The 25,674-nt window shown below is 37.2% G+C and overlaps 1 protein-coding gene across 5 annotated transcripts in view; it reads right to left on the bottom strand.

Moving 5' to 3' along the window:
• Positions 1-25,674, bottom strand: part of TTC3 (tetratricopeptide repeat domain 3) — a 67,095-nt gene that overhangs the window by 38,036 nt on the left and 3,385 nt on the right. For 3 of the 5 annotated variants that reach the window (XM_076353879.1, XM_076353888.1, XM_076353906.1), the window contains exons 3-16: positions 24,154-24,199; positions 22,824-22,956; positions 22,317-22,404; positions 20,432-20,485; positions 17,726-17,849; positions 16,660-16,745; positions 15,774-15,868; positions 13,686-13,748; positions 10,607-10,661; positions 9,737-9,899; positions 9,578-9,626; positions 8,354-8,477; positions 5,045-5,099; positions 215-275 (exon numbers count right to left, since the gene is read on the bottom strand). In XM_076353879.1, coding sequence (XP_076209994.1) covers positions 215-275; positions 5,045-5,099; positions 8,354-8,477; positions 9,578-9,626; positions 9,737-9,899; positions 10,607-10,661; positions 13,686-13,748; positions 15,774-15,868; positions 16,660-16,745; positions 17,726-17,849; positions 20,432-20,485; positions 22,317-22,404; positions 22,824-22,956; positions 24,154-24,199 — 1,196 coding nt within the window. Of the gene's footprint in view, positions 1-214; positions 276-5,044; positions 5,100-8,353; positions 8,478-9,577; positions 9,627-9,736; positions 9,900-10,606; positions 10,662-13,685; positions 13,749-15,773; positions 15,869-16,637; positions 16,746-17,725; positions 17,850-20,431; positions 20,486-22,316; positions 22,405-22,823; positions 22,957-24,153; positions 24,200-25,674 lie in introns of those variants that run through there. The other 2 variants (XM_076353896.1, XM_076353914.1) reach the window with 2 other exon arrangements.

Below are 25,674 nucleotides of genomic sequence, written 5' to 3'. Positions count from 1 at the left end.
AAGTAATAACTCAGGCTCTTCGTGAAAATCGAAATTTTGTGAACTTTAATCAGCTATCTTAACATGGAACTATATCCTGAAGAGTATGTAAACAATGTAAACAAAGCAATTAGCAAAGAGCAAGCAGCAAGTCAAGGTTGCATTAACTCCTTTTTAAGTGCTACGTAAAATAACTCAGAATAATAATAAATGAAAAAATAAATAAAATTCTTACCTTGTCTTTTCAGAGTCACCAGGTTTGGTTTTTGGCCTTCCTTTGTTTTGATGACTTTGGCCTGTAATGAGAAAAAGTATTTCAAACAAAATGATCATCACCTAAAACAAAGGAAAAAAAAAATGCACTCAGAACACACACTTCGCTTTATAAATAATAGATCTTAAATATCTACAATATCAAAAACTAACACAACTGAGAAGTTTTTCAAAAAGCCACCTCTGAGTGTTTCAGTACAAATTTGATATTATTTTTATTAAAAAGAGTACAGGATTTTATTAATCCTATAAAGTGGAACAGATACTTCAAATAAACAGAAGAATCTTAAAATTCTGTAAGATATGATCTGACTCTACAATATTGTAACAACTATTAAAGTGGACTCCAAGCTAAAGAAATCAGTATGTTATACAAAACCACAGTTGATACTGTTCACTATTAGTTGATAACTAGAATTTTTAAAGGGAGTAATAGATCACTATGGAAGTTCAAGTTTGACTACAGAAATTTTACAGAAAGAGTCTGCTATTTCAAAAATACATTGCTAAAGAAGTTAAGTTCAACCCACGTTAATCATAGAAATGTAAACATATGAGTCGGATCGAGATAAATATCCCCAATTACAAAATAAAAATGCTTGACGATGTGGAAATATTAGATCACAAAGACAAGAAAGAATCTATCACGTGATACTGATTCATTTCTAACTCTGAAACTTAATGTCAAAGACTTAACGCACAACTTTACTAATATACAACTTCAGAGATCTAACACTGTCGTTGGTTAGTTACAGGGCTCTACAAGCTGAGTAAACAATTCATTAGTAACAAGGAAGAAGAAAACGCATTTTAATACTTTATTATAATTGGTCAAAACCAGGAAGCCATGCCATTAACTGCAAAATAATCTCTCAAGCGTTTTCTGTGGAATTAAAATGTAACATTAGGCATCTGAATGTGCACATGCATACTCATGATTAAGTCAAGAAGTTTTTAATTTTCAAGAATTTTAAGTTAGAACTTTACAAGGCGTTAATGACTCAATAGCAACAGTGACAAAATCCACCTATGGGAGAGTTGCCTTCTAGTAACTGGATAATTAGACAAGCAAGGCAAAATATAGCACTTCTGGCCCGGTAAGGAACCAACAAGCAGCTGACAAATTCAGCTGCAGAACTGCTGAGCATCACACATTGCAGGTGTTCCTTACTACAGATGGTAAGTTAAAGGGGTGCGGAGCAGCAGATGTTTTTTGCTAGTTAAACCTAATGGATTTTACAAGGCATGCCACCTTCTGCCTCAGCTACCTGTTCCAAGAGGGGATAGTTCCAGCTATAATCTTTCAGAAGCAGTTTAGCAGGCAACTGTGGCTTCCTAATATTGGACACAATCACACAGACAACATACAGTCCAGCACTTGGATTCAACCTATTTGAGCACGGGAACCCAAGCATAAGGTATAGCTAACTAAATCATTAAATATTGCTTGATTTATTATTTTGCTTCTGCTGAACTACCATAAAATCAAATTTGAAAAAAGGAGTTATTATTTTTATATATAAAATTTTATATATATTTTTTATCTAAAGTTTCAGTAACTATGCTGAAAAATGTTTACTTCATGATACTCGAGAAGTATTTTATATGATTAGACACAAAATACTGAAAGACACTGGCTGTGGAAAAATATAAATCTACCCATTTGAGTAATCTCACTTAAGCCAGTGGGACGTCTCATGTACTCATTTCTCAAGTTAAATCGCATGCATACGCACTTCATGCCTCATGCCAGAAGTAATTTTTCATTAAAAACTACTTAATGACATAAAATTTAAATTAATCAGAACAAAAATCAAGCATCATGAAGACTGAACATGGTCAGAATTATTTCCTGAACCATTTCTTGAAATTGTCACACAGGACTCTGAATAGGTGTCTGTTGAAACATTTCAGATGCATTAAGAACTCCAAAGCTACACTAATAATCACCACAAATTCCTCATAATAGAGACATTTAAATGATGGAAAACAATAATCCTTTTGAAAGCCAGAAAACATGTCAAGCATATCATCATTTAACCTTTTAGAGATAGAGATATATTACCTTTTGTTCATTATATAGGTTCCTTTCCCTTAAGGAACCAATCTATCATTCAAAACAAAATCTTAATGAAGATAAAGGAATACAAGCCTTCCCTCTCACCATCAAAAGAAAGAATTAATCAGCACTATTTTGTCATTGAATTATCTAATTTTAAAAGCCATTCAACAAAAACGATTTCAGAAAAATTTCCTACAGCAACTACTACTCCCATATACCACCCAACTTAAAAAGATACTACTTTCAGATTTTTTAAAAAATACTTGTAAAGTAACAAGCAAATCCTGCTGAATTATAGTTAAAATACTTAAGGCAATACATTAATTCAACAGCAAACATGATTCACTTACCCCACAAACATTTTAAAATATTAGTAGAAGTAGTATTGCTTTTGCTAGACATTCCCATTAGGAGCAAACAAAGATATTTAACAGAAATGTACACATGCTCAAAAAAATAGTACATGCAGACAAAAACTGAAATTAAAAAGGACAGTAACTTTAAGATAAGATACAGTGGCATAAAGTTCCTTTACATTAAATCTCCTACAAGTCCTTAAGCCTTTAAGTGAACAAAGGCTAAGGAAAAGAAAGCTGTTCTTCCCCACCCACAGTAAACTTGTATCAGCTAGTCATTCAGAGCGTAACTCCTCCTTTCAAATCAAAGCCAAATCAAATATTTTCTTCTACATCAGTACTGACACAGTAAGTATGAAGGGGAGAGAAGGAGAAGGAGGAAGGAAGAGCAGAAAAAAAAACAAAACACATGGAATCAGCACAGGGTTTTTTGCAATTACTACGTTCAATGCAACATTTCATAGTCCTATGATCTCTTCAGCCTAGAATAATTTTCAGTTCTCTCCCAACATTCAGCCTTTCATTATCCCTCTTCCCTCCTCAACCTCTCTAAAAATCAGCTATCCTTCTGACACCCTGCCCCTTCACCAACATCAGCAGCGCAGACAGACTGCAGACACCCTGCCCTTGACCAGTATCAGCAGCACAGACAGACTGCCAACACCCTGCCCCCTGGCTAACATGGGCAGCAGCACGCTACCCAAATTATTCTTGTGAAGTACGATTCTCTCAAATCCCACTACCACTGGGGGAGCCAAGAGGCAGCGCAACTCTTACCCACATTCAAAAGGCATTTGCACGACTTGGTCGTGCTGCCAGGTGACCTGGACACCAAGTGTCCCTGGCAGTCCACTGGAGCCAGGGTATCACTTACAATCCTGCGTTTGCTATCAGTGATTGGGCGGGTCGCTGTATGGGAGTGTTGTTGCTGATCTTTTCCACTGCCTCAGTAAAGCTTTGTTTTATAATGTGTCATCAGACTCCATTACTATTTGGACCACACCTTCTCGCTCAGGAAAACAACTAGATTCACACAGTTGTCACTTGTTTCAAACTCATTCAAAATTCCCTGTGGCCTCCGTGCATCCCATATGTTGTTCCTTCACACCATCTACATATAGTTCTTCAAAGCCGATTTATCTTCCAGAGCTTAACTTCCCCTTTCTAAAACCCTTCCCTGATTTATGCTTTCTGCAATAAGTTCCTTCAACACTTTATAGTTTCTTCTTTTCATTTTTTATTATCCTACCACATAACATCTTTTCGACAAATTCGTCGACTCTTTTTTTGCAACCTTTCCCACATTTTCCATCTTCCAATACATCCTTTAATTCTTCTAAGATGTTCGCATATGTCCAAAGTCCACAAGAGCAAGACCACTTCTCCTACTGCTCATTTTAAAATAATATTTTGTAATATATCCTCACTGGCTTCCTAAAATCAAATTTTGAAGTGCTCTGCACATTGGCACCTATTCAGCTAAGTATTTAAGTATGCGAAGTCCAAAGAACAGTACGGCTGGGCACCAAGGACTTCAGACTGTTGCATGTCAGGACTACAAGGACCCACTGCCTTGGAGGTCATAGCTTTAGAATGCAGCGCGAGCATGCAGCTGGTCCAGATCCAGTAGCAGTATTCCATACAAATGTCATAAATAAGAACAATTTCTGAATGTCAGGGAAATATCTTATGCTTTCTTGGTTACAGCAGGTTTAGCAAGCAAAATTCAGGAAAAGGTTTCACTTTGAAGACCAGAACTGCTTGCACTTCACTTTCACCACAGAAAACTAACTCTGGTGCTGTGGGAGGTTTGGGGCGGGGGGGCAGTTCTCTCTATAAAGGGGTTGGTTGGTTGTTTTTTTATTCATTTAAAAAACATCCAAGAACAACCAACTTATACCTCTTAAAGTCTGTAGCTAAAGATCCACTCTGACAAATATTTTGTGGCCTCCTTACTCTCTAACTGCAGGATTATTTTCTTAAGGAACTATATGGAGCTTTTAGTAATCACAAATGAATTATGAACATTGAAACTACCCACACACTTCTCTTAAATTTAGATCCTTTTAGATCCTATACCTGACTCAGAAGGAGGGAAAGCAGTTCTAGCCTGTGACTCAGCATTCTACTTTTTAGTTTCAGTTTCAATTCTGAATTCATCCGTGGAAAGTAGATTCGAACTACAAAAGCATGAAGGAAATAAGACAGAAACACAGAAGAGAAGAAGTATCTAACTGCCCGCTAACAGGAAAAAAAGGGAAACATGATAGCTTACCATTGTGAAAATAACACTAGATACACTTTTGCTTATTAGTAACGGCAACAGCAAGGGAAGAACCGACTCAGACTTGATAAATAGCAAAAACGAACTCACTTGGTGGAAACTCCAGAGACCAACCTTTGCCTTCTGTTCTTTGGATGTCAGTCATCTAATGACAAATACATTAGTTTGGTTGACACATACAACAAAAAACAAGTAGATATTACTCACTAAATTTAAACAAAGAAAAAAACTAAAACACTAAAATTTAAACAAAGGAATCACAATGATAATACAGTATATTATGTTCCCAATCAAGAGGTAAAGAAAAAATCATTTCATTAATCAAAGTGTATTTGTACACTTATACTTTTTCCCCAAAATTCATAGCAATTTATATCATCTACTAGTCTGACAAATATTAGCCTTTTTTACAGTAATAGTGATCCTAAAGGAAGAGAAATTTACACAGACCTAGTTTATGAAGATTTTCACAGCATAAAAGCAGATGGAAGTTTTCCTAAGACAGTCAAAAATCTTTAAGCACTTCTCGTGTGTTCTATAGATGGCTTTCTTTTTCAACAAGTTCTAACTTTTATTTCCTTCCCTTTGCCCTTGTACATTGGTTTCATTTTCTCCACTAATGAGTCATCTTTTTTTGCTGCCCCGCCCTCCTGTGAAACCTGAAAGGGTTTTTTCACATGTGCACGCTAAATTGTTTTGACCTTGCTAGTAGATTCACATTATTTATCATCTTGTTTTCTATATTATATTTATAACACACTTTATAGGCTAAATTATAACAAACAATTTATTAATTAGCTTACAATAATGATGGTAAAGATGATCAGGAAGAGGTACAAATGTTTCTTTTAAACTAATAATTAGTGTGAAAGAGAAGAACTGTCTGTAAGCAAACTGGCGGTTGGTTATTAAATTTTTAATTCCATGCTGTTACAGCAGGACTGTCACAGTCTGCATGTGTCTAGCAAAGCAAACCACTCAGGAAAATTTACGCACAGGAGTGGTTTACAGGCTCCCCATGATACTGGACATGAGATAGGCACTAAGACGGCAACAGCTGGGAAATTCCACTGACATCCACTGGCAAAACCCACCTAAAATAAGGCAAGCACCAACAAAATCCCCCAACTTTCCACTTTTTTTGGGGTCCACGTTTGTTTTTTAAGGAATAAAAACATATGTTAGTTTTCCTCATAGCAGCTCATAAGGGGCTGTGTTTTGGATTTGTACTGGAAACAGTGTTGGTAACACAGGGATGTTTTCGTTACTGCTGAGCAGGGCTTGCACAGCGTCAAGGCCTTTTCTGTTTCACACGCCACCCCACGAGCGAGTAGGCTGGGGGTGCACAAGAAGCTGGGAGGGGACACAGCCGGGACAGCTGACCCCAACTGACCAAAGGGATATCCCACACCGTGTGACGTCATGCTCAGCAATAAAAGCTGGGGGAAAAAGCAGAAAGGGGGGGAAGTTCTGAGTTATGGCATCTGTCTTCCCAAGAAACCGTTATGCATGATGAAGCTGTGCTTTCCTGGAAATGACTGAACATCTGCTGATGCGAAGTAGCGAATGAATTCCTTATTTTGCTTTGCTTGTGCATGCAGCTTTTGCTTTGCCTGTTAAACTGTCTTTTTTTCTCACTTTTACACTTAGGGTTTTCTCCCGCATCCTGCTGAGGGGAGTGAGCAAGCAGCTGCATGGGGCTGAGCTGCCTACGAGGGTTAAACCATGACAACATAGTAGGCCACTGCACTTTCAACACTAAAATAACCTTCTAAAAGGCAGAATTAGAGGCTTTTGTTGGTGGATTTTTTTAGTCATCCTTCACTAACATGTATCCTTAGTTTAATTATTTTTCAGGAACAAAAATCAACCATGAACAGAGAGCAAAGTTTACTCTATTAAGCTTCTGTGATGGATGCACTCCACTCCTTGACCAAACTAGTGGTAGTTTGGTTCAGGCTCCAAAGGAAGTAAAGGCCTAGGCTGTGACCAGCCTTGAACTTCTCTAGTTCCAACCTGTTCTTTGAAAACCCACACAGGGACAGGTTGACATGGTGAGCTTTGATGTGTATGAGCTTGGAAACCGGAACACCGATCATGCGATTAACACATAAATAGCAGATGGTTCTTCCAAAACAAATTTGGTCAAGGAACAAAGGAAGTTGTGGGTACAAGGCGTCTCATGCTTACCTTTTCCATCACACGTAATTTGACTACGAGCCAACCACTTTATTCCATAAATATGACAGCCTGAGTGAGCTTTTTTTGACCTCTCCCTGCTAAGTAGCTGGCAGCATGGCGGTGATCTCCCCTTGAGTTGAGACGCCTCTCAAGGTTACTCCTTGAGGTTGAGAGAACCCTTACCAACTGCAGATCTTTCGTAAATGACCGATATCGCGCATAACCTTGTATCACAGGGCATTAAGATCTTGTATTGGTAACTTTGAATCATTATTATATCCTCTGTGCAGTAGAGTAATAGATTGAACCTTGCCATTGGACTTTGTTAAGCCTCACTTTTATACCACCTTACTTCAATAAAACCACTTTTGCTGCTACCTTTGGCAGTGGTTCTAAATCTCCCCCGCAACAGCTTCACTTTCTCTTTTAAGCCTTCCTCACCAAAAAAGTTAATAAAAATAATCTAGTAGAATATTTGCGCTTGTGAACAGTCTTTTAAATTGAAAGAATGAATCTAAAGAATTACAAAGGGCTACTAAAGTAACACAAGTCCATCTTGCATTTTAGCACTATACTACACTTGTTTTAAACATGCAAGCCAGAGAGATATTTGAGAACCACAAAACCCTAGTTTTAAATACAATCCAGTTAAGCATATTATTTAATCAACGTTTTTCCTATATGAAAGAAATCTGTTTACAGAGCATGAAAATATGGTCTATAACCATGCAAATACCTTAATGTCACAATATCAGTGCAAAACAATACTCCAGTATAGCAAAAGCCCTGTATTTGAATTAACTTTCGCTAAAGCATCTTCCACTGCACTCCATTCCATCAGTACGTGTTAACTGAATCCTCCCTTAAAGCCAAAGGGAAGCCCACATCTGAATGCACACTGACAGGCAGGACTGGACAGTCAAATCAGACATGACTTCAGTCTCACTTTCAATAACCCTGAAGAGACCCCTTTCCTCCTAACGTACAGCCTCCACCTTCTCATTCAAGCAATCACCTCCCACCTCCTTTCAAATCCAAAGTTCTGAACGTAGATTTGGTAGTTAAATATTACAGGAAAAGCGCACTTGGCTGAGAAAGTACATAATTATTAAAACACAGTGGCTGCAAAATCTCAGCCACGCCATTAAATAACACATTCCAGGATGACGAAAATCAACACACTGTTAGTCTTGTAATTCCAGCTGTAGCATAACTTACCCTCGTATCATGTTTTTGATGACAATGATGATCTTTAGGATCAGACTGTGTTCTCTTTCTGTCTTTTTCTGTTTCTTTTTGTTCTTGAGAGATTATTAAATGAGATTCTGAAGAACTGCAGTCTCTGATATGTAAAAAGAGAGAACTCCAGTTCTTCCAATGTTGATGTCTTTTCTCAGTATTTAAGACAGATACCATACATGTATCATGAAAAAAACAAAGACAAATACAAGAAGTCTACCCCTCATAGAAGTGTAATGGCATAAGCATATTTAAAGGATTTGATCAAACAGCCATTTTTTATACCTTCAAATTGCACGAATTTGCACATAGTCCAAGGCTATGCAAAAATATAACAACAAAAAAAAAGTACTGTTATCTATAAAAGGGACAGGAACTGGATTACTGCACATTTTAAAAAAAAAAAAGGTAATTAATTAAAAAAATAATAATCAATCTTGCCCAAGACCACATTTTATTTGTGCAATATAGAAAGGAAACAAATTTAAGTTCCTCCAAAATTTTCAGGTTTACAAAAAGCTGTTTAGTAGTTTACTTACTGTACTGTTTTTGAATGACAGCACATCACTACAAGTAGACCAATAAAAATAAAAAAAATCTTTCAGAAAAATGTTTAATACAGAAGTTACAACATACATTGTAACTTAGCTGAATCTGTGAATATGGAATCTCTCTTACTCTCTCTGGGCAAGGCAAAAGAACAGAATAGATGTGGCAAAACCAAGTTCCTACAAATTAGGATACACATTCATTTTTACCATTGCCAAAATGCATTTGCTAGCATTCAGTTCCTCAAATCAGCTTGATCTCCTAGCGAACTTTATATAGCAATGTTAACACAAAAAAGTGGGTGTGATTGCACTGACATTTTCAGGCACCAAAATTCCTCAACAGCGAAGTACTTCAAGTTGGGAGGACAAAAAACATGAAAAAGTAACTGTTTCCTGTTATTTCCAACATGGGTAAAACTTAATGCTGAAGGAAACTGCTTGGAAGTAGAACACATCTCAAGATAGCTTATTTAGTTCCTAGAAGTCCTCTTTACTCCTAGGCTGCGCTCTGGTTGCAGTTCTGATAAGTTTATTCCTTCCATTTTTATTTACTAATAGATAACAATTTAAGCAATATCTATGCTACGTATTACTTAAATCTTATACTAAGCATTGCTAATTAGAAAAAAAAGCAAACTTGACAGTTGCTTACTTGTTCTCAAGAAGCGACTTCTTTGGTTTCTGTTTATGTTGTTTAATACCTATAGAAAATTAGGGGGGGGAGGGAAAGGAATTAGCTAGTTTCAAGGAAAGTTACCAAAGAAGGAATTTTGCTATGTTCAAGGTAGATCTTGAAATCAGAAAAGGTTACCATTGATTTCGTCTAATGTCTTCTTTAACTTGTCATTTTGTTGAATAAGATCTTTAAGTCCGTCAAGAATATTCTTGCATAGCTCCTGAGCTCTCTCATTAGCTTCCAAAGCCAGTTCATGTTCCCCCAGTAATGACAGTGCCTTACAGAAGTGGTAGTGACCCTACATGGACATAAGTTTGAATTTCAAGCGTTCATGCACACAAATAAGAAAACAATTTATATCCAAAACAGCTGCAGTAGACAATACAAAGTAAAATTTTACATACTCAAAGTTATCTACTCCACCTGTTTCAGGTCAAATGATGAGTAATCAAAGTTTTCAACTACTCAGCACACTGAAACAAAAAGATAATTCACTGGGAGTAGCATCTAGCCTCTGGCTTTGGAAAAGAGCAAATTTGCTTTTTCTCCTAATCTCAACTACTGCTTTGCAATTTTGTAACTATCTGTTATTTATTCTTTTTAGGCCAAGCATATTGGGAAATACATGTTGGTCATTAATCAGGATTTTTTTTATCGTAAGGACTACGTGTGTTCTTTCTAAAGCATTGTGATAACATAGCTATGCACAACAATGCAATAAATGTTTTCTTCTGTCTTTACACATGCAGAACACCATGTAACAACACTTACAAGCATGTCAAAATAACATTTTTAATATAAAAATACAAGCAAACTATGTACTTGGCAGACAGAAGCAGAATTCTTAGTCCACAAGGTACTGTGTTCATTCTACTGTCATTAGTGCTAAACGCAGATGAGAACATGTCACATCTACCTGGGTCAAACCTGTAATTAAGACTCCGGGTTCTTACGTTGGTTTTCGGTACCAACAAAAGACAATTTTGAAACGTATATGAAACTAACCTTTGGCCAATTAGGCTTCAAAATAGTGGCTCTTTTTCCATCAGCAAGGGCTCTCCTTAGAGAAGGGAGGGAAAAAGAGGAAGTATTTATTATTTATACTTCAGAAAAATCTACAGAGCAGACATACAAGGCACTATAAAAATACAAAGGGAATAAAAGAACAGTTTATTCACCTGTGTAAAGGCATGGTCAGACAACACTTCTTAGCTGAAACTTACCTGGGTTAAAATGTTACAGGTCTCAACTATTTCACCCATCAGATATTTATTCCCTCCCCCTACCTACTAGGTTTTCCAGCATTTCTGCATATGTACCTACCCCTTAACTGGGTTCTAACAAAACGTTCCTTTAAAAAGCAAAGCCTTAATAAAAAAGCCTGAATACCAAACCTAAATATTTTGACAGAAATCATATTAGAGAGTAGTCACATAATCATAGCTAGAGATTTGAGGGTTCAAGTATTAACTGCTGAGCACTGAAAGACAGTAACCTCCAAAACTCCCAACAACTGAAGCCTGAAGAACATGCCCGACTGACTTTTTATATACAAGGTGTCATGGAATAACCACAATTACAATTTTGGTCAGGTCAGAAGAGAAGCAGACTATCCCTACGGCTACAGGAGAGAACACAGAGCAGCAGCGACAGCCTCTGCTGATACCAAGGCTGCCCAAAGCGGGCAGTTACAGAGTTTCTATACCTTTGGGATATACCACTCGTTCTTCACTGACCTACAGCTGTGTGTCAGATAAGCAGGATGTAATAAATTACAACAAAGAGCGGTCACATAAGGATTACTTCAGATGAGGAAGCTTACAAATAAGTGACTCCTTTGATAGCTGGGTCATGCTGACTCAGTGAAGCCTTTAGAAAATGTCTGCAGCGAGACCTAACTTGAGGGGCCTGCAAAGGCCTATGAGGCGTTAACTGTTTTACCTCCACAAAGGGAAGGAATATGGAAAAAAACCTTGTTTCACATGAAAGTGTTCATAAATTGCCTAGTCACTACCACTGTTTTTTGTAACCATTATAGCTGAAAACCTTGTACAGAGGGATCTGAAGGAGGAGAACGAGATGCTCTGTGGTAACGAAAGCTGGATACTAAAGAAAAGCCTAAAAGAGACAATAATTTCAAAACAAGGAGCATGTTTTACACAACAAAATTTTTCAGAGATTTCAAGAAGAATTAATTCAGTGAAATGAAAGCAAGTTAGAACAAAAAAAAAATCCTTCCCCCCCCCCCCTCCCCCCGCAAATTAGAGAAACGCCAGGTAGTAATGGCAGAATTTAGAGATGTGGCAATAAATTTAAAAAAATTAGTAATAAAAAAAAACCACAACAGAACTAGTGATTAGAATGGGAGAAATTGCACCATATTCACATTGCAAAGGAAGCAAACACAAGGAAAAATGCTTGAGTAAGAGACAGATAGTGGGGTACAGAACCTCAAGATACTGAGATATTATAAGAGCAGTTGAAAAGAAAAAAAAAACTGAAGCACTTGTCTCGTTCTCTAGTGTGTGCTGTTATGCTTTGTTTTCACCCATCCCGTCCTTCCTCCAGTGCCACCTCTCGACAGCCTGGTGCAGCGCTAGGAAAGCTGCCCCTAAGCACTGTCAAAACATAACGACACAAGGCCGAGCTGCAGTGAAAAGTCCTGTCCTATATCAAAACCTGGGAGAGCATATGACCCACTGCCTCTCATGAGGCTCTGAAAATGGGAGGAAGACATGCACCTTGGATAAAGCCATGAACTCTCCAGCAGATGATCTGGAGAACACTATATAACTGCGTAGTCCCATAATACAGTATTGCCACCGCCAATGGCAGGCCATAAGCTCTGTAATGAGTTTGCAAAGCCTCAGGACTGAGGCTTCTCAGTCTTGCTCAGTCTGAACTGCAGCTTGACCTGCCTGCAGCTTTCTTTTACTTGGTTTAACTGTGGCAGCAATTTTTCTAATTGACCAGGTGTCTATGGCTAGTTTTTTCTACTTTTATAGAGTACAATGACAGTTTTAGATAGATAGCACTAACAAGCAGTTATTCTATGCATAATGAGGTATTTATGACTCCAAAATGATGATGTCCCATAAAGAAATACAAGCCTGATATGACAGCAGAGGCCTTGAGAAGTGGAGACACAGGATGCAACATAAAGGAATACAGGCACAAGCTGACAAGAGATGGGGCACAGGCTTGGCACTGGAGACCCCGTGGCTGTAAACAGCTCACCAATGGTCAGTTAAAGACATGCCAGAACTGGACAAATATAACTTTAAGAGTAACAAAGAAAAAGTAACATCCATTAAAAGTGCCATGTATAGTAACCTCAGACATAACGGGGTGCTGCAGACCAACAAAGACAGAAGTGTAATAGCATGTTAGCAAACATAAAAGTGACCCCAAGTGGACCCCAGAGTGAGGAAGAAGAAACCATCAGCTTGAACATCACTTTCCTCCCACAGAAGGACTCCGCACGCTGACAGCTCTCTAAGCCCACTGCTACAGCAATGGAACTGCCGACTTCAGTACCCAGAGGAGCGGTGGAGGGGTGAGCATAACACCAGGAAAATGGGCAAAAACTAAGAATCATGTGGATACCAATTTTAATTATATTGTTATGATTTCTTTGTATTTCAACAATTAGATCTGGACTAATAACAAGTAGACCCTTAAGACTTCAATTATACTAACAATAAATTCTTGGGTTCGCTTTCCATAAAAGGTATACATGCACCTTGCTCATAAACAAGATTTTTAGCTTAACAACTGGCTTAAAGAAAATAACCCCCATACCCACACTGATCTCTTCTTCAAAAGGTTTAATAAAAATCACAATACTCACTAGTACTGACATTTTTTTTCCTGTTGTATAACCCCCCCCCCAAATTATAAATGGTACTACATACTGCCAGCAGATACAGCTAATATTAGTCATTTTTCTTAATATCAGTTTTCTGAGGTAGTAACATCACAATTACTATATACTTGAGTTTTAAAAATACTATTTTCCTAAGTATATTGCCAATTTTTAACTGCAAGTCACCACATTTTGGATTATAAACGAGGGGTTACTTACTTGTACTGCCTTGTGAGAATTAAACAAAGAGCTCGGTTTCCATACAGAAGATGGTTTGCAGGACTTAAAAAAAAAAAAAATTAAAAGTTAGTAATGTATATTACTTTTGAAAATCTTAAGAAGCAAAAAAAAAAAAAAAGTTTTCACAATAGTTGTCTGCAAGCACTCTAGCATCAACAATTATATACAAGCTTCCTTGAATAGTCCCATTGATTTACAAGTTGTCACTGAGAATATTAGTTTTAATTATGTAATAATTTGTAAGATTTGGGCCCACTAATACAACATCCAACCAATTCAAATCACTCTCAGCCTACTTTAAAAAAAAAAAAAAAAAAAAAAAAAAAAAGAGAGAGAGAGAGAGATTTAAACTCCTTCCCCAACCCACTAGGCTCTGACAAACATATCAAAGTACACCTCAAATGTTCCAAAGGTATGGCCAATATGTTCCCTACAGTGTCAGCTTTGTTTCAAAAAGGAAAAAAAAAAGGGGGGGGGAGGGGGGGCAAAAAAAGGCGTGAAACATCGAAAAGCTAGCTCAACTGTCACATACATCCCATTTTATTTTGTTCTGGAATTCCTAACTTTGAAGACCTAATTAAATCAGACATCTCATGAACACTTCTGGATCACTGGGTCTACAACTTTTTCATAACCCTCTGCCTGAATGGGCAGACTAAGCAGCAGTTCTAAAGCATTGCCCCCAATGTACCTCATGGAGAATGAGAGCGGGGGAACCAGTATATGTAATCCAGCAACCACTTGAAAGGAAGCCAAGGGAGGATGCAGCTAGTTAGGGAAGGAGTGTGATGATGAAGCAGATGAAAGTCTGCTCACACTGGGAGAATGAGAAAGGGAAGACAGTGCACAGAGCAGATGAAGGATTCCCTAGCTGCCAGACATCATCGAGCTATCCCTCACCTTCCAGCAGGGTCTTAAGGACAAAGAACAATTTCTAACAAATAGCTGTAACAACAGCTCAGCTCTACAGCCCCTGGAAACCATGAGACTTCCTTTGCTCTTTCCAAGCCATGGGATTTCCTTTGCTCTTTCACTGAATTCTGCTCCTTCCTCCCCCCACCCCATCAGCTACCCTGAGCAAAGCCTTCTTAGCCTGCTCCATCATCTCAGATAGTCACTTGACCGAAGTCAGCCTACCCAACTTTTCAAGGAGGCTGAAATCAGCTTGAATTTGGGATTGAAATGTATCCTACTACATGACATAAAATCTGAAGCAAGACATAAGCAAAATGCTAATCCTTTCAACTGCACAATTGTAAAGCTACAAACTTCAAAATGAAAAAAATAAAACAGCTTGCACAATCAATTTTTTATGAAAGGTGGGACTTCATGAATTTCACCATATTTCACAGACACCAGAACTTGTAAAAGTAGCATTTGCATGACTACAACACAAGTAGCAATTACACCAAACCAGCATTCTGTAGCTAGTTCACATTACATGCAGACTACAGGAAGGGGGCAAAGGCTCTATATGCATAGGACATAAATTCTCATTTAATCTCTGCCTCCCTGCCCCTTTATAGAGCCCAGGAAAGTCTCCAAAGCCTTTCAGCAAATGACTTTTGGGAAGAAATTAAACAAGACTTACAAAAGGAAATTAAGCCTGTTGCATACAGAGTTACCAAGAGCAGATACTCAAAAATAAATATTTGTTCTTGTTCACTAGTTCTGCATCATAGCTGAGATGATCAATATTTGCAACAGTTGGTCATACTGTTCTGCTGGGGAGTATTTAGGAGGGATGATACCAAAAGTGGCTGTTCACACCAAATATCTTATTTCCTTTTCAGGTTTACTATACTTACTGTTAGTCATTTTAGATCAGCTTTAAACTCTAACGGGACCTTTGGGGCAGTAAAAGTGCAAACAACCACTAGTAACAAGAAATAAAATAGAACAAAAAATGTGTTACGTAGCGGGTTTTTTTGTTTGTTTTTTTTAAATTAGGTATCATTTGGCCTCTAAGTAGAGTGGCTCATGCAAAACTATACAAAATCAGGATAAATCTGAATAAGCTGAATACATATGATATAACACAATCTAGTTAACCAGTTTCATTCTTACCAAAACTCTATTGCTTTAGTGTATGACATTATAGCATGGTCAAAGTTTCCTTGGGAAAATTCCTCATTTCCTTTCTGTTTCATAGATTCACTGTTCTGAAATAAAGAAAAAAAACAATTTGGCAACCACTGTAATTAAACTCAGTTGCAATGAAAAGTAAAGAAAACATCTGACAAGAGGCAGCTAAGTTTTTATTCTTGTAAAAACAGTGTTAGATATGCACTATTAGTTGTAATTTAATACTTTTAATTCATTGCAATTAATAAGCTTAAAAGTGTACAAATAAAAGTGTTATGCAGACAAGAATACAATGAACAATAATTAAAAAGCAGGACTAACTCAGAAGCTCTCCTGGGTTCCATAAAATAGTCTTCATCAAAAGCAAGCATGTGTCAAATAGCGAAGTAGGCTGAGTACAGCACAGCTCAACCAGTTCCCTACTCAGTGCCTTTCAGCATAGCTCTTGAACTATGGAATTGTAGCAAGGAAGATACAGAAATTAACCAGACTCCCATAGAAAAAACCCCCAAACATCTACATTAAAGGAACACATGGCAAAGAATCTGAGAGCATCTTATTTCTGTGTTAAAACAATCCAGTTGAACAATCTTGTATCAATATTAACTGCATTTCCTTGACTTTTTTTGGGGGGGTGAGGAGGGGAACACTCTCCAACGTACACTGGCAACATAAACAACTAACGTTCTGTTTATTAGGCCAGGACCTCTCAAGGTAACTATTTATGTCAGGACAATTACTCACTCAAGCTTTTGAAACCTTTATCTTTGATCATTTGGTCATTTTTATAATCTTTGATCATAAAAAAACCCAAAAATTAACAACAAAAAAAAGAAAAGCACAAACACATTCTGATATCTTCTCTCACCGTCCTACAGTTTTCACAGGTCACAGCTTTAAATTCTTCCACTAAATTACAATCTTCCAAAGCAACTTTAGTAATATAACGTTTACCTGCAGACAAAATTCAGAAAAATACAGTGGGTGAAGAAGTTACCAAAGACAAGAAGTAGGGTTTATCTTCTGCTGCTAAGAGCCAAGCTCTGTTTTCTGACTGGAAGCAAAATTTGACACACCAACTAAATAACAGAAACAAATTAAGCAACAGAAACATTCAAAAGAAAAGGAATTCTTTATTATTGGGTAAGCCCAAAATAACTGGCTGCAGACTGCAAAACGTTGAAGCACTTGCCTAATTTCAAGCAATCAGTTGAAACTCAATTGCTTTTTAAAGAATTTGCATTTTAAAGATTTGTAGAGATTTGTATTTTAAAGAATTGGTACTTTGGTACTTAACTATAAAAAGATTCTTCTCCTTACATGCAAGTTGATTTCTACCACCCCGTTACTTACTGGAACAGCTGAGTTAGAATGCGTATATGCAAAAAGAAAGACCAGAATATAAGCCATTTAACACATGTCAAAAACACATGCCTGGGAGCTTTTTGTCATTTCAGCGGAAGTTCTGCTGCTAGTGTTAATATCTTACAGTAACTCCCATGAGCTACATAAGCTAATTTTTGAAATCTGACTAACATCTCAATATTTTGACAAAATTGTTTGCCAACGTTTAACAGAAAGACCCAAATAATATTTCGGGCAACTTTCAACTTAACCCTAAGTTAAAGGAATATAGGGCACACGTACAGCCCATAATGGACACCAAAGCGAAAAAGTGTTCTGAACTCCTGTTAAAAAAGAGCACATGCACTGCAAATACAATCCATATACAGAGATTCAAGGAAGAATCAGCTGGTTCAAATAAGCAAAAACCAAGAGAAAAAAATCCCACACTACCACCACCACCACTATTTTTCCAGTCACTCTTCCAGTCACTTCCAGACTAATGAAATACATACAAACATTAACTATGTCAGAACTACAACACAGGTGACTTTCCTCACCACTGTTTCTTCAAAAGTGTTCATACTTACATTCAGCAAAGAAAATTTCGAGATAGATCCAACCAAAATCACCCAGTTTCTCCAGCCTCTGCAGAATACTGACATCACCTGTGTATCTGACCCAATCAAGTGCATCCCCCACATCAAAGACACCCTGTTTCAATTGAAGACAAGGAAAAGAAAGAAAAAAATGGTAACTCTAATTCTATACAAAGCTAAGTCTTAAAACAAAAACAACAAACACCACACAAACCAACAGCTCACTGGCAATATAGTGGAAGCATTCCATGTAAATATAACAATACTACTGTAGCATTTACACTATGCACTTCTTCCTGATCTGTTAGCCTTTGAAATAGACAACAGCTCACAAATATAAATATCTGGATAACTCAAGCACAGCATGATACAGCATATTCACAAAACAAAAACAGTCATTCTTTCAACAGGAGACAGGGGAGCGATTCAAATTATAGAATTTGATTTAGAAACTTCTTTTTGATGACTGCACACAAAATTGCTTCAGTGTGAAGTGACAAGCCTGACTAGAAAAAGCAACATTCTCCAGGCTGTTAGACATGCAGACCAGGGCTAAGACTTAATTCTGTAAATCATGACTTCCCTTCTATTCAAACTAAATTTAAATTGTTTGAGCTACAGAGCTTTATTTGAAGGAGAGGGATTGAGTGAAGAATGCCCATTGCCCGGGATACTCCCACATTATCTGGCCCTACAGATTTTGAAAAATAATTTAAAAGCCCACATGACTAAGACAAGTATCACTAAAAATATAGGAACTGGGTTATCCAACAGTAACATACAGTTGTACCTATTCTGCTTCTCCTATTGCTACTATTAGCTACGATATTGTCTTCTAACTTCAATGTTTTTGTTTTAACTTTTGCAGTTAACCTACAGCAGGCAGCAGAAACTAGAAAGTGGGAAAAAAGTGACAAACACAGGAAAACTAAGAATGTTCACAGTCCAAAGTTTACAAGCTGAAAAATGTAACAAGTATAGTTCTACTGTACACTGAATTTGATAATGAAGATGGATCAGCATGTTTCCAAGCCACACCCTTACTCAGCTATTGACAGTCCCTCAGATTGAATCAGTAGCACTATTTGAGAATCTCATAAAAGATTTCCAACCTGTCTCCCAAAGAGGAGCACTTTTGCATCATTTCAGTGATCAGACTTAGCCCTACTTGTAACCCTGTAGCCCCATCATACAGCATGGCCATTGCTAGTAATAGGCCACAGGCTTTGTACAGAGTTTGCAAGGCCACAGGGCTGCGAATTGTCGGGCTTACTCCGAGCTTGTCCTGACCTGCTTAGAGCTCTGTTTTAACTTGGTTTTAACTGTAACAGCAATTTTTCTTCTAACCGGGTGGCTATGACTAATTTGGTTTACTTTTGTATGGTAAAACAATAGCTTTCATATAGACAGTAGTAACAAGCAGTTAATGATGCTATGACTAACACAATGATGCAGTATAGAGAAATGCAAGCAAAGTATGATAGAGCACAGGCCATGAAAATTGGACACACATAATGCAGTTTAGAGGAGTACAGGCACGGGAGAGTAAGAGATGGGACACAAGCTGACACTGGAGAACCAATGGCTATAAACAAGTGGCCAAGTTAAAAAAAAAATAGAGCTGGACGAAATTGGGCTAAAGCAGTTTCTAACATACATAAAACATACTATAGATAGTAAAATCGTATGTAACTTGAACCTGCAGACCAAGGAAAATAAAGAGCAGGGTATAAAAGTGCATTACCAAACATAAAAAATGAACCAAAGCAGATCCTAGAATGAGGAAGAAGAAAGCATCAACAGCAGTCCTTGCAGCAAAAAGCTCCAGGCAGTGATGACTATACCCGCCACCCCCACCCCCCCCAAACACCAGACAGAAGCCATTCACTTTAGGATCCCAAGGAGCAGTACAAGAGTAAGCACAACACCTGGAAAAGGGTCAGATACTAGGAAGAGTGTCTATTACAATTTTAACTGCATTATCATTAAAGAGTTTTTCTGTTTAGTCGTATTTGTTTCTTCGTTTTATTTCCTCTTCTGCAATAATTAATTCTGGAAGATTCCAATTATACTAAAAATAACTTGTCTCTACATATAAAGTGTGTTTGCCTTTTGCCCATACCTAGACTGTTAGCATTAACACACCAACACCAGCACAGAAAGAGGACAAAGCAAAACACACCACCGAGAGAGGACTGTGTGCTTATGGGAGGGAATCTAGGAATCTTCAAGACTGAAGGCAGAGAGAGCACTGAGACATCTCAAAGGAATAAGCCTTCAACAAGAAATGGCTAATCTGCAAGAAAGCAACAAGGAAAGCCACCAGCAGGTACCAAAGCGGACACTGGAGGGCTGACCTGGGCTCCAGCTGCACAACCTAAACCCACCCAACCACACTGCAGTAGCAACCTCCAAGGAAACCATTTATTTTCAGCATGTGAACTACCCCCAAAGTTCTCACTCATTTTGGTCATCTTACACAGATGATACTTATTTCACAGTTCCTGTCACACACACATTTCCTTTTGTGGCTCAGAGTTGCAACAACTGGCAACTCCAGTCCTATATACTACATATTCCAAAAACTACAGACTCTATTTATGCAAGCATTTTAAAATTTTGGATATTTGGACAAATATTTTGTTTGTATTCATACATAAAGAAGCATTCCTATCAAAAACAATTCAAGAAACTTACATTTTCTATTCTGCTGCCAATTCTCAGTATGCCACCAATAAAAGGTGGAACATTCTAGAAAAGGGATAGAAAACAAATAAAAACAAGTTATTAAGACCTGGTAACTTTAGTTTCTATCTGCTCAGGTTCAACTCAATAACATTTTCTGTTCTGCTTGAATGCAGTATCATTTGGACAGTTGTCCTGGTCCATTTCAAAGTTTCAGGAAATATTCTTGTATTCAGTAGCAAATCCCCTACCATTTTTGTTGAAAAATAAATAAATGTTGATGTGGAAATAGAGAATGCATGGATGCTGTGACATCTGGTTAGGAAAGTCAGTCACTTTTACCACTTCTGCAGTTATCTACATACCAAAGAACCAGCTGATACATCCAATGAAAACCATCCAAAACAACAGTACTTCCTCTCCTGAGATCTTCTGCTCCTCCAAATAAATTTTACTATTGGATATACAATCTTTTACATGGAGAAGGAGATAGAGGCTGAGGAAGTAAGAAGAGGGAAGCAGAGGTAAACAGGGAAATGGGAATATACACAGACCCTCTCATATAAAGATCGAATGGGAGACTACCAGAGGAGGAAACAGTACAAAGAACTCCTCACATGAGACAAAATGGAAAAACTGCAGGGACATCCTGAAGTACAAGGAGGTGAAAACAGAGCACTCGGATAGCCTGAAGGAGGAAGCAGCAAAAAGAGCATAAGGAAGTATGAATCCACAAGATCAATATAGTACATGAATACCTAATCATAGAAAGACATATAACAGTAAGGTGGACTGGAAAAGTGTAGCTTGGGGTTGAGCACATGTCCTGGTTTCGGCTGGGATAGAGTTAATTTTCTTCCTAGTAGCTGGCACAGTGCTGTGTTTTGGATTTAGGATGAGAATAATGTTGATGATAACACACCGATGTTTTAGTTGTCGCTAAGCAGTGCTTACACTAGTCAAGGGCTTTCCAGCTTCCCATGCTCTACCGACTGAGAAGGCTGAAGGTGCACAAGAAGCTGGGAGGGGGCACAGCCAGGACAGCTGACCCAAACTGGTCAAGGGATATTCCATACCATGTGACGTCATGCTCAGTACATAAACTGGAGAAAGCTGGCCGGGGGGCTGCTGCTTGGGGACTGGTTGGGCACCAGTCAGCAGGTGGCAAGCAATTGCATCATGCATCACTTGCTTTGTATATTCTTTTTTTATTATTATTACTATTTTACTTTATTTCAATTATTAAAGTGTTATTATCTCAACCCACGAGTTTTCTCACTTTCACTCTTCCGATTCTCTCCCTCATCCCACCGGGGCAGGGGGATTGAGTGAGTGGCTGTGTGGTGCTCAGTTGCTGGCTGGGGTTAAACCACAATAGCACAGAATTTCAACAAACACATTTTTTTAAAAACGTGTCATACCTAAATTTAAAATAAATAAATAAATAAATCTCTTCCCTTCAGCTGCTGAGAACATTTCTTATATCATTCTCTCCTCTGCACTGTTATGTTTCTGTTTTAAGTCAGCAACAACAGCAAATTTTAAATATCATTTGTTGAATGAGGAAAAAACAACTGAGGGGGGGGAAAAAAAGTATTTAACTTGTTCATCTGGGAATGGTGCCCTTTTTCTCACTGATATGACTCTTTCTTAGCAATTTACAAGGGCCCCAGTCAACTGTATTATTGACTCTGCAAATATTTAGTAAGTTATCCCAACTGTAATAAAGCCTATGACACGCTTTCTTTCTAGAAAGCTGCAATTCAACTATCAGACAATTTATTCACTCCAGCAAAAGGAAATGTCTAATTTAAGACATAATCCCAAGCTGCATAAAGTACAGATTTAATTAACCTATTATACTTGAAAACTTACACAGTTAAAATACAGTACTTACAACAACTTTTTTAATTAAATCAACAAGGTCTTCCAAAACCTCTAAATCACAGAGTCTCTTCCAATTCCGGTCTAAAATCTGTGAACTGCTTAAAAACAGAACAAGTTATTATTTAGAAAAGTAACACTGTGTTACATGGTCTTAATTACTAAAATTTATGGTAATTAGATCTAAGCAAGAGCATCTCAAAACTCAAATCAAGCGCTTCAGAGGAGAGGGGAAGAAAAAAGAAAAAAAAGGCTGCAAAGCTTTTGGTACTTTTGAAATAAAGGGCATCCATCTAAGTACTTAAATACACTCTTAGATTCCAAACTTCGGAAACCCATTATTAATATTTTCTTCTGTATAGTCAAGAACTATGCCTTCTGACCTTAACTAACTTAGCCCACTGGTAAAAACATTCCTGCAGACAGTTTAACCACTACTGAAAGTATACAACAATCTTTCACAGTAACAAAAAAAAAAAGTAAAGGCTGATGAAATCACTTTGAGAACGTGATTACTTACCTCCAATCAGCTACCAAAGAATTACTTTCACTTCTGAAGAGAAGAGGCCAAAAGATGCGTATTTTAATAATGTTGCAATATTCTCTTAATACGTCAACCGGCTGACTGCACCACACTTCACAGGGATCAACATCTTCAAGAAAACAGTTAGGAATTAGAGTACACAATTCAGACACTACAAGTAATTGAAGTCCAAATAAACATTCAAAAACATCAGTTATTTCCATACTGTATTTCTAAGTACTATCTAACCAAAACAAGGAAACTTGAACACTCTAAATACATCTAGCAACTTGAGGTTTTTTTATAAATTGAAGGGGGAGAGGGAATTTATATGGAGGTAAGAATAGGGACCTGCTGGCAGGCTTTACATTCCTTGCTCAAGGAATTGCCTGTGTTCTGAATTTTATTGATATAATACATTATAAATGAATAAATGCAGCCTCCTCCTAAATGAGGAGCCTAACAAGGGTCGTGAGCTGTTTAATGGCCATAAGAGATGCTATTTTCAAAATAAAACATGAGCCTCTTCTAACTGTACCCATTTAATTATTTTATACAATAAATCCAGAGTAGTGTGGCACATAGCAACATGGTACAAAAAGATCAGCAATAGTCGCCTTTTTTCTCCAGAGGCCATTATGCACGTGATGCATGGCTCTTTCAAAAATATAATCCATTTCCGTCAGAGACTGTCTTTAAAAGGTAAAGATCCTTATTAGACTATTGAAGTGGCATCAAGTACTCTCAGAGCAGAAGCAGTATTATCTGAGAGTCTGAATATATGCAAAAATTCATTTTACACAGCTGGCTGCGTTCATCTGAGTTTCCTGCATATTACAGGTTACCATCTGTACAGTGAATACAGTTTTGAAGAACTTGACATGCTCTTGAGCCACCTGCTTTTCTGCAACTATTAAAAAAAATTTTTTAAAATATTGTAACTGCAAAAGTTTACCTACAAAGATCAACTTGAAGGTGTCTTTAGACCTATACAGCTAAAGAATAGCTACAATTAAAACACAGGTAATGAACACAAGCCTTAAATCTCCATCCTCATAACATTAATTGACATAATGCATATATGTACATATTATTGACTATTTACACTGTTCTCACAAATGTATAGCAGCCTTCTGCACATTACACTAGGACAAAAAGATGAGAATTCTTCCAGTGTAGAAGAACATAACAATGCTTCTGCTCAGAAATAATGATTTTCTACTTATTCAGACAAAATAAGGAAAAAAGTGAAAAAGCAATCAAAAGATCCAAACACAGCACAAAAAGTGCATTTGAAAGTTAAGTAATATTGTTTTAGTTTACATACCTGTTTTACGCTTATGCGGCGATTGCTGTACAAACACTCCATGACCCTAAAGATAAACACATTTTTCAACATTGCGTATCTTGCAAATGTGTTACACTAACTATAAGCAATGATTTCTTAACTGTTTCTAAATATTAAACCAATATAAACTGTTTACATCAGGGGAAGGAAGGAAGGAAAGTGATTTTTACGTTGTCACCAATTCCTTTTCTCAAGAAAAGGTAATTATTAAACATATTTAGACCACTATAAAAGATGGTCTATGGTTGTCTCTTCATAAGCAAGCAGCATGATCAAATAGGAAACAAATCTATAAAGCAAAGTATTCGGTACTGAGCAGCCTACTTTCACATTATACGCTCTTCAAGGGGTTTTAGTTTGCATTGGTTCAAACCTAGTCGCATAGACAGCGCACCCATTCGTGGTTGATGCACATTACCTATACTCTTAAAAGCACCTTCTAGATTAGTTTCATCCCCAGCGAATCCCACTAGCACACTCCAAGACCTCTTCACAACATAAGCCAAAACATGAAAGACAGGGACAATTGGGATATTTGCTTCAAAAGCATTCTCCTGATCCAAACTAAAATACTAATGCGGACACATTAATTAACAAAATTAATTAATAATTAACTAAAATTATTTAGTTAACTATTATCAACTATAATTTTTTAGTAATTAACTAAAACACTCATGCATACACCATGGACCTAGACAGTAAAATTATTTCTACATACCTACTCATTCTGAACAGAAGCTTTTTATAAAATGTTAATAACGCTCATTCAGTGCTCACTAGCATCTCGTTATCTTCTAAGACCAATCTGAGGTGGGTGAATACCCCATGCTTTTTTTCCCCCATCCCATTTCCCCAAGAATAAAATACTATTGGTATTCCCCATTCTCCCACATGTTTCTACACTTCTGCCAACAGTTTTCTGAGGAAAACAAGGAAACTTAAAGTCTGCAGTATTTTGCACTACCAAACGATAAACTCCTTTGGATCCAATCTTTATAATTCACATTAAGCACAGCCAAAAAGCAAACAAAGCAAACAAAAACAAACGGGGGAAAAAAGCATGTTTACTAGAGTTATTTAATACAATCGTTTAGTTGCTGTCTTATGAAAAAAAAGTTTACCTGCATATCCATTAAAAAAAAGTCCATAGATTAATAGTTATGAATGCATGGGAAAACTTTTACTAGTTTAAACAATATATTAAATCACACTAGAACAGTATTCTAAAGATTAATAATTCAAAATCAGGTACTAGGCAGCAATACAATGTTCAAGGAAACATGTTTAAGAAGGCAACACAGGTTTTCAAAAATTAATAATTAAGTTTTGACAGTTAGTGCATGTATATTTAAATAAATACATATATATAAAAATAAGTGGAGTGAGTGATTTACTACTTCATGGCAGCATACTGTATCAATACTTTAATGGGTTTAAAACATAGTACTCCATATGAGCCTCTCAAGCTGAAGAATAATTGACTTCGTTCTGTTTTACAGA

This window comes from Aptenodytes patagonicus, chromosome 1 (assembly GCF_965638725.1).
Source record: "Aptenodytes patagonicus chromosome 1, bAptPat1.pri.cur, whole genome shotgun sequence".
In the NCBI taxonomy this organism is placed as follows: Eukaryota; Metazoa; Chordata; class Aves; order Sphenisciformes; family Spheniscidae; genus Aptenodytes; species Aptenodytes patagonicus.
This window is presented reverse-complemented; position numbering and strand designations above follow the sequence as displayed.